General features: G+C 35.0%; 1 protein-coding gene across 1 annotated transcript in view; it reads right to left on the bottom strand.

Annotated features, from left to right (window-relative positions):
- Positions 1–3,114: 3,114 nt before the first annotated feature.
- Positions 3,115–14,996, bottom strand: part of Cct6b (chaperonin containing TCP1 subunit 6B) — a 46,460-nt gene continuing 34,578 nt past the window's right edge. The window contains 4 exon segments of the mRNA XM_087192038.1: positions 3,115–4,692; positions 5,210–5,282; positions 6,054–6,154; positions 7,719–7,854. Coding sequence (XP_087048164.1) covers positions 4,620–4,692; positions 5,210–5,282; positions 6,054–6,154; positions 7,719–7,854 — 383 coding nt within the window. The 3' untranslated portion in view covers positions 3,115–4,619.

Here is a 14,996-nt window from a genome sequence, read left to right as displayed (position 1 = left end):
CATTCAGAGTCCACCTCTTCTAAATTATTGTTCAGCTGAGAGTTTTTGATAATCATTCTTGCCAGTGAGAGGTGGTAATGCAACATTTCATGAAAGTCTCTAGTATTATCTCTGATATTTTCTTCTAAGACATTGACACATATCTTAGAAGTTTAGATGCTAAAGATTTCTTTAATTTATTAGAAGATGAGAACAGAAAGATTTCAAAGAGACTCATATTCCTTCCTCAAATGGTCTTTAAATGGTTTTTGTCTAAAACACTAAGGGATGACAAGTGACCAAATTTAGGTAAGAGCAATTAGAAGGTGCCATATTCTGTAAAGTATATTCTAATTACAGAAAAGTTAAAATGTGAAAAATATGCATCTCAGAATCAATGAATCAAGTAGGCTTTATCTCAAAAATGACAGAATAGCTAAACATTCTAAAGAACTATTAAAGTAGGCCACCACATTAACAGATTAAAGGAAAACATCCCAATGGATGCAGAAAGCATTTGATAAAATTCAACAATCAAAATTTTAAAAAGAAATCTAGCTGAGCATGGTGGCGCATGTTTATAATCTCAGCACTCGAGACTGAGGCAGGAGAAGCATTCTGAGTTCGAGGCCAGCCTGGGCTACACAGTGACTTAAAGGCCAGCCTGCACTACATAATGAGACCCTATCTCAAACAACAATTAAAAATAAAAAATAAATACTGGCAAAACAAATAGAAAGTAGCAGACTTAATCTCACATAGCTACCTGCCAACATTTCACAGCAAAGAAAGTGGGGAGTGGAGAGGAGGAAGGAAGGGACCAAGAGAGGAAGGAACTAGAAAAATTCTCTTAAGGCAGGAACAGGATAAAAGATGGCTGCTATTATTACTTCTCTATAATAATATACTGAAGGGCTTAGCCAGATCAATAACATAGGAAGATATTAGAAACAGTACAAGAACTAGAAAAGAGAAGAAAAACTAAACTGTTATTCTTAGACAATCATCAACTTAAATGTTTCAAAATAATCTACAAACTATTGCACTAATAACAGTGTTCAGAAAAGGCATGGAATAAAAGAATCAACATTTTTAAAAACTTTGTAGAGGAACTGTAGTGCAACAATAAATAATTTAAAAATCTAACTTTCATAAAAGGTCATATTCATAAAAGCCTCTAAAACAAGGTACAGAGGAATAAATCAACCAAATATTTAAATCTTTATTAGAAGCAAAACATTTACTAATAAAAAACTGATGCATTTATATAACTAAATTAAGTTATATAAATATATCAAAACTAGCTAAGATGAACTATACAATCATTGCAATTCCATTCAAAATATATGATTTGATAAACAGATTATAAAATGTATATGGAAGAAGGAAAATTTCACACCTAGGAAGAGCCAAAGCAATTCTGAAGAAAATAAAGAAAAGATGGAAGTAGGAGAATTCATCCTACCAGGTATCAAGAATTTTTGTAAAGTTTTAAGAATTAAAACAATGTAGTATTAATGTGATGACAGTCTGCTGGAGAAATGGAACAAAATATTTAAACTAGAAACTTACCCAAATAAAAAAAATTTGATCGACCCAATGGAATACAATAGATTTTGATATGTGATAGCAGTGTATCACAAATCAGTGGGTGTGTAAATGTTTGGTCAGCACATGGGAAGAAAAATAAGAACCACATCACATACTACACACAAAAGTAAACTCCTAATTAAAGACTTACCTGTGAAAAACAAAAATTGTTTTAAAAAGAGAAAAACAAAAATTTAAAACACATAAAATACATAAAAGTACCTTTCTTAAGTAAGAAGGAACTTCTTAAAATAGAAAAGAATATATATGAGAATATCTACATCTATATTGTTACATCTCATACCAATTAGAAAGAAAAAAATGTGGAAAATGGGCAACAATATGAACAGGTAACTTTATAAAATTGAAAACGGCCAATAGATTTATGAAAATATGTCCAATTTCAAAGCCAGGTGTGGTGGTGCCCACTTCTAATCCCAGCACTCAGGAGGCTAAGGTAGGAGGATCACTGCAGGTTTGAGACCAGCCTTGACTTACAGTGAGTTCAAGGCTGGCCTGAACTACATAGTGAGACCCTATCTCAAAAAAACCAAAACAAACAAAAATAATATATATGACCAATTTCACTAGTTATTGAGGCAATTACTATTAAGATGAGATAAAATTTTATACCCATCATATTGTCAAAAATTAAGTTTAAAAATACAAAAATTTAGCACAGTTGTAGAGACATGAGAACTAAACATACTGAAGGTGAAAATATAAACTAGCATAATTAATAAATATAAGATAGCCAGGCATGGTGGCACAAGCCTATAATCCCAGCACTCGGGAGGCAGAGGCAGGAGGATCACCAGGAGTTTGAGGCCAGCCTGGGCTACAAAGTCAGTTCAGGGCCAGCCTGAACACAAAGCAAGACCTTGTCTCAATAAATAAATAAATATAAGATAAAGATCCCTTAACCCAAGCAACTGTATTCTAGAAAATATGTACAAATAACTTCATCATCGTAGTGTTTAAAATATATAAAATTAGAAATAACCCAATGATCTAGCAGTGGATAAATCTTAAAATTAAGTGAGAAATAAAGACAGCAAAAGTATATCTACAGAATGCTACTATTTATACATTTTAGAAACTCATAAAGAGTATTTTACATTGCCAAAGGTATATGTAAATATATTAAAAGGAAAAAATACAGTATATGTATGGGTCAAAGATTATCTCTAGGAAAAAGAGTAGGAAAAGCATATGATAAGGAATGGGTAGGAGGAGAAGATATTTTAACATCTGTACTTTTGTATTACTTTAAAGAAAACTCAAAGCAAACACACCAAAATGTTATTTGTTCAAGCTAGATGGAGAGTACAAAGGTGCTTATTATATTATTTGCTGTCCTTTTGGTATATTTAAAATATTTCATAATTTAAACATTTTGCATAGAAAATGTTCAGCAATGTGCAGAGCATACCCATTTTTAAAGGCCTATACTATACAATAAAGCAGAGGCTTAAAAGGAGATCTTTGCTTGTAAGCAAAAAATATTTTTTAAGAATTACTAAAATAATCTGAAGGATAGCCACGCAATCATATAAGACAGTTCAGAAGTATAATTATTGACTTGGAAAGATGTTGACAATATATTATGTGGGAAACAGGCTATAAAATTATAGGTTTTCAACTAAGGCATTAAATGTTTAAAGCAATCTTCTATATCCACAAATAGGCCAAAGTTCCACTATGCACCTACAATATTTTAATCTCTTATCAACTTTGATCCTTGAAAATAAGCTAATCAGGGCCGGGGATTTAGCTCAGTGGTTCCACCACCTGCCTCGCAAGTGCAAGTTCCCAAGTTTGATCCCCGGTAACCCCCCTCAAAATAAAAAAGAAAAGAAAAGAAGCTAACCAAAGAGTAAATTAACTCTAGAGTTTTGAACAATCAAGTCATTACTAAAATACTTTCACTTTCAAATACAACTCTTCTGTAAAGCCTATAACAATTACAGGCATTCCTCACTTAAAGATAGTTCTGTTCTTGAGACTAGGTCGTTAAATGAATTGGTCGCTAAATGAGGAGTTGTATATAGTATGTACATTACAATATTTAGAACAATGAAATGCTCAAAGGAAACTCCAACTTGATGACTTTGCTTTTATTTGCATGATTCTTAGGTGCAGTATTGTAATGTATAACAGAACATAAAACTACAACACTGTACTATACAGTACAATCAAAAAATTGCAGTACTGTATAAACCAGGTATACTGTACCCAAAAAAAAGACATTGAGGATCTAAAAACAATATGTATAGACTTGTACAAAAAACCCCACAAGTCGTAAGTCCAAACAGCATACCTCGATCATAAATCTAAACAGTCATTAAACACGAAGGTTGTTAAACAAGGAATTATCTGTACATCTATCTCAGAGTTGATGCTAATAATCTCCACCTTTCCAGATGAGACTACCTCTCCATTTAGTCAGAGAGCTATCAGAGCTAGCACTGTTGCCTGAGTTGTTGACTATTTATAGAATCATATATACAAAGGAGCCAGGTAAAATATAATAAACTATATCTAAATCACTAATTATTGTAAATCAATACACCCAAAGCTATATTCACAAAGTGATGCCATACTTATGAGGGGAAAGAGTGGCAGAAAGAAGTTACTTAAGGATTTTTGAGAGGAAAAATAAAACATTTTGTCTTACTACATTAATACCCTCTGAAAAACTGTAAATTAATGTTGGTGCTCTAAAATCTGGGCTCAATATTTGATTAATTAAAAGCTGCCTAGAAACCCAAAGAATCATAACAGATTCTATTTTATGAAAATGGCAATAGCATACAGTACAGGGTAGGGAGTTAGGACTCTAAGAAAAAATATTTCTATTAGTATTCCTTTATTCTGAAAATATTTATTGTGATCTTTATACCTTGATGAAATATTTTTGAGGCTGTTAAGACCAAAAGATATAAACTGCACTTATTCTGTAAAAATTAAGGCAGGTTCAGGCTATACAATAGCAGTTAGATGTAAGGTGTACTAAATCTTGTCTTCAGAAGAGCTGATTTTTAATTCAATCACCCTTGGAGTGAAGTCATCCTAGCTCACATAATTTCATCAACCAAGAGAATGTTGGTGGCAATTACTGTGCTAAGGAAAAAGATAAGAGTGAGTAAAGCCTACTACCCCTTGCTTATCTTTTCCCTCAGCAATTTTTGGCTATGAGGGGCACTTTTTTTCTTCAGTTATGTTGGCATAAGATTTTATGAGACAAAGCTATTATAAATACAAACAACATCACCTGCATTATAATTTCAACTCCTTCATTGATAACGTGGAAACTTGATTTATATTTCAGAAAAACTGAGGTTATTTTTAAGCACATCATTTTATTTTCCTCACTATGCAAATGGTACTATTTCAGTAGTTTCCACTTTCCCTTTCCCATCAAATGAACAGTTAGAGTAACCATTCCTATAACTTATACTGCTACAATTAAAATATAAAGTGAGTGTAAAATAACAGAAACTAGTCTTAATAACTGGATACTACATCTTTTCATACACTTGGCATGTTTTCTACTTCAGGATGACAAAAATTATAGAAAAAATTTAATGTATCAATTATACCCCTAAAGATCTTTCTTTGTATACTATTTCCAACTTACCAGGAGTGAAGAAGTTGTTTTTTCACTCAATAATTATCCCAAATTCCTGCATCTGCTGCTACAATTGGTTCCCCTGAAAAGTAAAAACAAACCATTTTAATAGTACAATCTTGATATATTCTATCAATGTTTATTGGTATAACAATATTTAATACATTGCCAAAACTACTTTTGTCAAAGTCATCAGTATTCCCTATTTCACCACAGTAGAAGCCAAAGTCCTTAGACTAGCCCATATACCCCTGCATGGTCTGACTTTGTATCACCTCTGTCACCACCTTCCTTCTACTCAAAAACATCAGATGCTGGCTTTTCCACTGGCGGTTCTCTCTTCCAGAATACTTATTCCCAGTTCCTCACATTGCTAACTTCCTTATTTCCTTCCACTTTTCAGTAGATATCTTCTGCTCAATGAGGTCTACCCTATCTAATCTCTTTCAATTGCAAACCATTCAACTCATCCCCTTGTACTAAACCTTCATGATCATCCTTATTCTGCCTTTTTATTTTTTCATCAAATTTATTGCTTCCTCAAATGCTAAAGAAATTTGTTTATTAAGGTTATTATTTAGTGCCCTGTTGTTTCCCCGTATAACAGAAGCTCACAAAAGCAGGTATTTTATTTTGTTCTGTATGAACAAAAGTATATAATTATAAAAGTATATAATAAGCTCTCAATAACTACTTCTTTCATTAATATTTTACGAAGTTCAAAAGTTCAAAACTAGAATCAACTCAAATTTAATAAAGTCGCTCAAATCCCTAACACCTTACTATAAGATCTGGATGACTGAAGAATAACCTCTTTCTTTATCAAACAGCTAATTTTTCTTCAATTTCTGACCTGTATTCAAATCTATGCCAACAAGTTGCTTTGATTCTGAATGCTCAGTCTGAACTTTTACTAGTGTTTCCTGCAGGTCAAAACCAGAATTCTGGGCCAGGGATTTAGCTCAGTGGTTCCGGCAACCTGCCTCGCAAGTGCAAGGTCCCGAGTTTGATCCCCATTACCAAAAAAAAAAAAAAACCAGAATTCTGAGCAAGAACTTTTATGAATAAAAATAATAACAAATATATGCATGGAACACTTTTACATATATATCTGAATAGCTAATACAAAAGGCACTACTATTTAGTCTTGTGAAAACACATCTATAATTCAGTAATCATTTCTTTTTGAGGAATGCCATTTTTTTTTTGTTACCAGAGATTGAACTCTGGTCCTTGCGTTTGCGAGGCAGGAGGTGGAACCACTGAGCTAAATCCCTGGCCCCTGAAATGTCATTTTTAATCTACATCAAAGTATTATTTTGTCTAGCTAGTCATTTTTATATTTACTTAAACATTACCCACGGGCATATCACACTATATTCTAAGTAGAGTTCTTCCAATCGTACTTACATTAATTTCCTTCTTCACAAAAGATTATTTTAAACATGAAAGGAAGTAGAACAGTATTTTTAAGTTTTCTCTAGTCCCTCTAGCCATATGTCTTCTGGTTTTTCCTAGGCACTTGCTAAAGAAAACCAACATATTTCCAGCACTCTCATCTTCAGGATGAAAGCCATGGTCTGCAGTAGCAGAGGTAGAGATAGTAGTTTTCAGACCAGGTTCATTTCCAACAGATAATGGAGAAAAGGTACCACCAATGCATTTCAGGATTACCAATTTGTTTTAACAACACATCATTTTGTAATGACTTTGCTGCTTTGAGAGAAGAAAAAGATAGATATCTGATGCACAAAGAAGCCATAAATTATGAATAATTTTAATAGCCATTATTGAAATGATTTTGCTAGCATTGTAATATCTTAATTCATGGTAACAGCATATTTGAAATAGTTTTTTATATTTCCAAATGGTTTAGAAACAGGTTGAGGCAAAGAAAAAGGAATAGTTCTCTGTCTTTCTGTTACCAAACAGAAAACCTCTAGTTTCTCTTCTTTTCTAGGAATTATAATGACAGTGACAAATCCAAGCTAACCATGTTTGGGAATCCGAAACAGCCTGATAGTCTTCACTCTCCACAATTTAAAGTGATTATATTTTGGATATCACCAACAAAATAAAAATGTACCCTAAAATTCAGTTAAATTTTAAGTTCTATACTTTTCACTACAATTAGTTCCTCATGAACCATTTCTGAAGGAAACTTTTGGAGCTACTTCAACTTTTGAAGCTCCCAGAAAGGGGCAAATGAATAATCTGCCTGCTTCATGAAGCTCCTGAAAGAATTCTGAGTTATTATCTCAAAAGTTTCCCTGTATTTCTATGCTGCTGTTAGATTATATGGGCAATTTGTAATTGAACACCTTTAAATCTATCCAGTTGTGGGCATGGTGGCACACACCAATAATCCCAGCACTCGGAAGGCAGAGGCAACAGAATTGCTGAGTTTGAGTCCAGCCTGGGCTACATGGTGAGACTTTGTCTCTAAATAAATAAATAAATAAATAAATAAATAAATAATAAGTCTATCCAGTTGTTATATGGCCCATAGGATGGCTGTACCTTGGGAATAATGAATAAGGCATCAGCAAAAGCCTGGACTCCAAGATGAGTTCTTCCTTTTACACTGGGCTTGTAATTAACAAGAGCAGCAGCTATTATTACTTCAGCTGCACCGGCCCCTGGAACCACACAACCTATTGGAGAAAAGAAATGATGGCAAGACATGCCATACAGGGAAGAGGCAGAAAGAGAGGGAGAGAGAGAGAGGAGAGGGAGAGAGAGAGAGGAGAGAGAGAGAGGGAGAGAGAGAGAGAGAGCAATTAGCTATAAGTATGTTCTATTATCTTGCCTACCTCTAAAATGTATTTAAATATGTACAGAAATCAAATCACACAGCGCCGTAATTACTCAGCTGTTCTACAAAGCATTCTGAAGCTAAGTAATTGAGAATGTTAAAGATAGCTCATTACAAATAGCTTATTTTATTGTTTATCCTCTGGCAAATAAGAGTAGACATTTCTTGATCAAGGCTAGTTGAAGTCATATATGCCTCACTTAGCTGTATGTCAAGTTCTTTTCCCCTCCTTGGGAAGTTTTCTGCCATCACTTCTGTGAACAGTTTTTTTATGTCATCTGCACTCTCTCCTCTTTCCTCATTGACTCCAATCAGTCTTATGTTATTCTTCTTTGCATCGTCTAGCAGCTGCTGGATCGATTTCTCATGTTCACTTACAATTTTAAAGCAATTTTTCTTTTCCTCCTCACTAATTGCAATCTTCTATATGTGAAATTCTATCCTCACATTGGTTCATTCTGCTGCGCAGACTTTCGATGGAGTTTTTAATCTCCTGGAAATCTGTTTGTATCTGTTTTATGGATTCCATTTATTTCCTATGGTGGGATTCCATCATGTTCCTCAGATCCTCCATTTTTTTAATCTGTGTCCTCTCTAGATTTATTAATCATGTCTTGCACTATGAGCACAATCTTTGCTATTATCTGAGTAATTATTTCTGATTTCATTTTTCCCAGATCCTCTTTTGTTGTCAGTTCAGAGAGTCCAGGTGGTTGAGTATCAGATTGTTCCACCTTGTTTCCCTTTGGGGTTGCTGTAGGTGATCTGGAAGTCTGTTTTTGAGGCTTGTTTATGTGAAGAGTAGACATTTCTTTCATCTTACTTTTCTATGGCTACTTTGAAAGGTAGTTATTTATAATTTATAGTGGCAGATAACTGATTATATCTGACTTGAAAGTATTTTAGGCCAAGATAATTTGGTCAGAGTTCTTGGTATGGCATTCTTGGGACTCAATGAAGTATTTGTTTTCTATATTGGAACAGAACCCAAACTACCAAATGAGAAAATATTTAAGTGGTCTTATTATTATAGACAGCCAAGTTAGGTAGAAATATCATAGGCAGTCAAGACAGGGCTAGGGCCTCAAGGGAGTCAGTGCAGAGGATGAGAACACATTACAACTGTGGCTAGAGGCACACCTGTTGAAGGCCAAGCCTCAACATAAAGATGGAATGACCAGGCCTATATACCTCTCCAAGGGATAAGCAACAAATTGAAGATAACACTATAATTGGTATCACCTGGTCCAATAAAGTCTAGATAGATTTTAGTCACCCAGATGGATGACTAGGACCTCCTAATCCATCTCTTCCAAAACAGGTCCTTGTTTCTTCCATGTACACTTGCTACATGACCTGCTTCCCCATTGGATCAATATTACCTAATCAGCTATACTTATTGGTAATCTTATTGGTTGATCATAGTTTTGACCCATGTTGTACCCACCTCCTGATTTTGCTCTATAAAACTTCCTCTGTGAAGTAGGGTCTATGGCAATTCATTTCTGGGTTCCCTCTTGTCTCTCAGGAGCTATCTCTCACAATAAATTTCTCCTACTCTTAACCTCCATTTTTCCTTAGAATTCATTCTTTGATTCTGGGGAACACAAGCTCAGCATATTTGACATCTAGCAGGTTGGGAGTTATATTTATTCTCCAGTATAAGCCCTATATCATTATTATTCTAAATCAAGAGCTTTGATTAAACATATCAATTTTCACATCAGGATAGGACTTTTACATCTGTCTGCGTAATTTTATAATGCTTATGACTTATTTGAATGAGAAAGCTTGCTTTGAAATCACCTATCTTTAAAACAAAACAACACAAAGGCAATCACTTCTTTTATCTCATGTCATTTGTTAATTACTATCCCTTCTCTGCTTCTTTTCACAATATAACTGATAAAAGTGTTGTTTACCCACTATCATCCATGAGGTAATTATATCCTTACATCCCAATCACACTTTTTAAAAAGCTCCTTGCTAAATGTAAAATACATTCAAAAATATTTATATGTGTAGGGTATAAAGAATAAATGTACAAATAAACAAATGTATCTATGTATCTAACACCTAGTTTAGGAATGAGATTATCAGTACCTATGAAAACTCCCCTAATCCCATTCCCCTATGAAAACACAACATATCAAAATTTGTGGAATGCTACTAAGGCGATACTTACAGAGAATTTTATATCACTAAACCCTTACATTACAAATAAGAAAGTCTTTAAATCAATGAACTCAGCTTCAACCTTAAGAAACTAGAAAGGAAAGAGCAAATAAAATCTAATGTAAGAAAAAGAAAGGAAATAATAAATATTAGACTGGAAATTAGTGAAACAAAAATGACACATGTCAAAAATGAGAAAAATGACATCACTACAGATTTTATAGATATTAAGAATAATAGGGCTGGGGATTTAGCTCAGTGGTGCCACCACCTACCTCGCAAGCACAAGGTTCAGAGTTCAATCCCCAGAACTAAAAAAAAAAGAATAATAAAGGAATAGTATGAACAATGTTAGGCCAATAAAGTTGAAAACTTAGATCAGAGATTGACAAACTTGCAACAAACTTGCTGCCAAATGCCAGTTAATAAATACAATAATACTTCAGTTCACAAATGCATCTGCTCATGAACAGAAGCATTCAGCAAAATTTTGCTTCCATTCACAAATCCAGCATCAGGTGACAAACAACTGTGGCCATCTTCCCCACACAAACAGGAATGCAGCCATCTTCCCCACTCTGACACGTGCTTGTGGCTTCCTCTAGTGGAGATGGCAGTCACAGACAGACTGTGCACACTTGCTGTGATGCTTTTTTGTGTGCTTTTAAGCACATACAGTACTGTAGTTTTATTCAACCCAGCATGGCTCTAAAGAAAATGCAGTGGCAAGGAAGGTGACAAGAATGTGCAGAGCAATGATGAAGGTAACAAGAAAATGCACACCAAGAATAGTAAGAGGAGGTTTTGAAGAAAATAACTATTGAATTGACGAAGAAAATTGTAGAAAAGCATGAGCATGGTATTCGTGTGACTGATCTGGCCTCAGAGTACAAGGTGGTGAAGTTGACAATCTCCACTATTTTGAAAAATAAAGACGCCATCAAAGGACCTGATGTGGCAAAAGGAGTAACAATGTAAACCAAGCAGATGACACATGTGCTGAAGAGGTGGGCAAACTTTTGTTAGTGTGGTTAGAAAAACAGATGTCAGGTGATAGCACTGGTGAAGCTATGAATGGTGAAAAATCCAGGAACTTACACAGTGATTTACTGCAAGAAAACCCTATACAAGTGCAACAAGTAATTAATTTAAACTGCCCTATATAGGGCAGTTTCATAAATTGTGCAAGAGAAGTGGCATCCACAGTCTGATAAGACATGGTGAGGCTTCCAGTTATGACAAGGCCACTGAAGAACCATACAAGAAAGAATTTGGAGAATTCATGAAAGCAGAAGGATACATCACTCAGCAAGTGTTCAACTGCAATGAAACAGGGCTCCTCCGGAAGAAGATGCCAAACAAAACCTGTATCACACAGGAGGAAAAGGTACTGCTGGGCCACAAGCTCATGAGGGACAGATTAACTCTTTTGCTATGTCCAAGCACAGTACTGATCTGAAGATTAAGCCGTGTACCATTCCCAGACCCGCTGAGCATTCAAGGAACAGAATGTGAAGAAGGTCAGACTGCCTGTCATGTGGAGGGCAATGCAAAAGCTTTGGTCACAAGGCAATTGTTCATGGAATGGCTGCATGAGGTGTTTGCACCCATCATTAAGAAATATCTGAGAGCTAACTGCCTGAAAGGTGCCTTCTTCTGATGGACAGTGCCCCTGCACACCCTCCAGCTTTGGTAAATGATATGAATCCAGAGTATGACTTCATAAAGGTCAAGCTCCTCTCCCACAACACATCTCTGCAGCCCATGGACCAGCAAGTAACTGCAACTTCAAGAAGCTTCAAGAGTACACAAAGGCACTCTTCACCAGTTGTTTTAATGTCACTGAAGAGATGTCTTTGACTCTGAAAGAGTTCTGGAAAAAACATTCCAATGTCCTCCACTGCATCAACCTCATTGACAAAACCTGGGAAGATGTCACAGAACGAACCTTAAATTTAGTCTGGAAGAAACTTTCCAGAATATGTCACTGAACCTAGACTGTTGTATCCTGCAAAATTATCTTTCAAAATCAGTGGGGAAATTAGATACTTCCACAACAAAGAACACCTGAGAAATTTCATGAACACCAAACCAGTACTCCAAAAAATTCTAAACAATATCCTAGAAAAAGATAATGAAGGTCACAACTCCAGGAGGCCCAACAGAGGGAACTCACAAGGCAAGGCAAGAAGCTAAAGGGAAAGGGGGAAAAATAAAAAATAAAAGATCCAACAACAGAAAAACATCATGACAAGGATGAGTCAATATCTATCAATTATAACCATCAATGCTAATGGCCTCAATTCACCAATCAAAAGGAATAGATTGGCAGGATGGATTAAGAAGCAAAATCTAACAATATACTGTATGCAAGAAACACACCTAATTCAAAAAGACATTCATAGACGGAAAGTAAAAGGATGGAAAACAGTTCTCCATGTGACAGGAACCCAGAAAAAAGCAGGGGTAGCAATCTTATTTGCAGACAAAATAGATTTCAAACCAAAACTAATTAAGAGAGACAAAGATGGTTACTACATCCTTGTAAAGGGAAAATCCAAGAGGAAGAGATGACAATCATAAATATATATGCACCAAATACAAATGCACCCAACTATACAAAACAAATATTAATGGAAATGAAAAACCAAATAAGCACTAATACAATTGTAGTGGGGGACCTCAATACCCCACTATCACAAATAGACAGATCATCTAGACAAAAAATTAACAATGAAATTCTAGAACTGAACCAAGCTACTGAACAAATGAACTTAATAGATGTTTGCAGAGTGTTCCACCCCACAAAATTAGAATACACATTCTTTTCAGCTGCACACAGGTCATTCTCCCAAACAGACCACATGCTAGCTCACAGGACATGTCTACGTAAATGTAAAACAACTGAAGTTACCCCTTGTATATTATCAGACCATGGTGCAATAAAATTGGAAATCAATAACATATAAGAAACCGCAAAACCCCCACAAACACATGGAAATTGAATAACACCCTCCTGAACAACCAGTGGGTCACAGAGGAAATTAAAGAAGAAATTAGACAGTTTCTACAAGTAAATGATAATGCCAGTACAACATACAGGAATCTATAGGACACAATGAAAGCAGTTCTATGCAGGAAATTCATAGCAGTGAATGCCCATATTAGGAAAACAGAGAAAGCTCAAATAACTTAATGCTGAACGTCAAGCTCCTAGAAAAAGAAGAGCGTAACAAACCCAAAGCTCGTACAAGAGAGGAAATTATAAAGATCAGAGCAGAAATCAATGCAATGGAAACTAAGAAAATGATACAAAAAAAATCAATGAATCAAAGAACTGGTTTTTCAAAAGAATAAAATTTTTTGTTTTGTTTTGTTTTTGTTTTTTTGGTACCGGGGATCAAACTCGGGTCTGTGCACTTGCGCAGCAGGCGGCAAAACCACTGAGCTAAATCCCCGGCCCAACAAAAGAATAAAATTGATAAACCTTTAGCCAACCTTATCAGAACAAGGAAAGAAAAGGCTCAAATCCATGCAATTAAGAATGAAAAAGGTGAAGTCACAACAGATCCAGGAGAAATCCAGAGGATCATCAATACCTACTTCGAGAACCTGTACTCTAATAAAATGGAAAACACAGAAGAAATGGAGAGATTCCTACAAACACTGAATTGCCAAAGTTAAATGAAGAAGATATAGAAATTCTAAACACCCCAATTTCAATGAGTGAAATTGAAAACTGTAATAAAAAAAATTTACCAACAAAGAAAAGTCCAGGTCCTGATGGTTTCAGTGCTGAATTCTACAAGACATTTAAAGAACTATCACCATTACTCTTTAAACTCATCAATGAAATTGAAAGGGAAGCAATACTTCCAAATTCATTCCTGGAAGCAAATGTTACTTTGATTCCAAAACCAGGGAAAGACCCAACTGAAAAAGAGAAGTACAGGCCAATCTCCCTAATGAACATAGATACAAAAATCTTCAACAGGATACTGGCAAACAGAATACAGAGGGTCATCAAGAAGATCATACACCCTGACCAAGTGAGATTTATCCCAGGGATGCAAGGATGGTTCAACATACATCAATCAATAAATGTAATACATTATATTAACAGAGTCAAGGACAAAAACCATATGATCATCTCAATAGATGCAGAAAAAACATTCGACAAAATCCAACAACCATTCATGATAAAAAAAAAACCCTAAAGAAAACTGGAATACAAGGTCTTTATCTCAACCTGATTAAGGCTATCTATGAAAAACCAACAGCCAACATCATACTAAATGATCAAAAATTGAAAACCTTCACGCTAAAATCAGGAACAAGACAAGGATGCCCACTATCACCACTCCTTTTCAATATAGTTCTGAAAACATTAGCCACGGCAATTAGAAAAGAGAAAGAAATAAAAGGAATAAAGATAGGAAAGGAAGAATTTAAACTGTCATTATTTGCTGACGATATGATACTTCACATAGAAGACACAAAAAACTCCACCAAAAGGCTTCTAGACTTAATTGACAGATTCAGTAGAGTAGCTGGATACAAAGTCAACACTAAAAAAAAATAGCCTTCTTATACACAAATAACAGACTCATTGAGAAAGAAATTAGGGAAACAATTCCTTTTACAATAGCATCCAAATAAATGAAATATCTAGGAATCAATCTAACAAAGGAAGCAAAAGACCTCTACACTGAAAACTACAGCACTCTGAAAAAAGAGATCAAAGAGGATATAAGAAAATGGAAAGACATCCCTTGTTCCTGGGTAGGAAGAACCAATATAGCGAAA

This window comes from Heterocephalus glaber, unplaced genomic scaffold (assembly GCF_053883595.1).
Source record: "Heterocephalus glaber isolate CG9 unplaced genomic scaffold, H.glaber_assembly_v1.0 deba00001564, whole genome shotgun sequence".
In the NCBI taxonomy this organism is placed as follows: domain Eukaryota; kingdom Metazoa; phylum Chordata; class Mammalia; order Rodentia; family Bathyergidae; genus Heterocephalus; species Heterocephalus glaber.
This window is presented reverse-complemented; position numbering and strand designations above follow the sequence as displayed.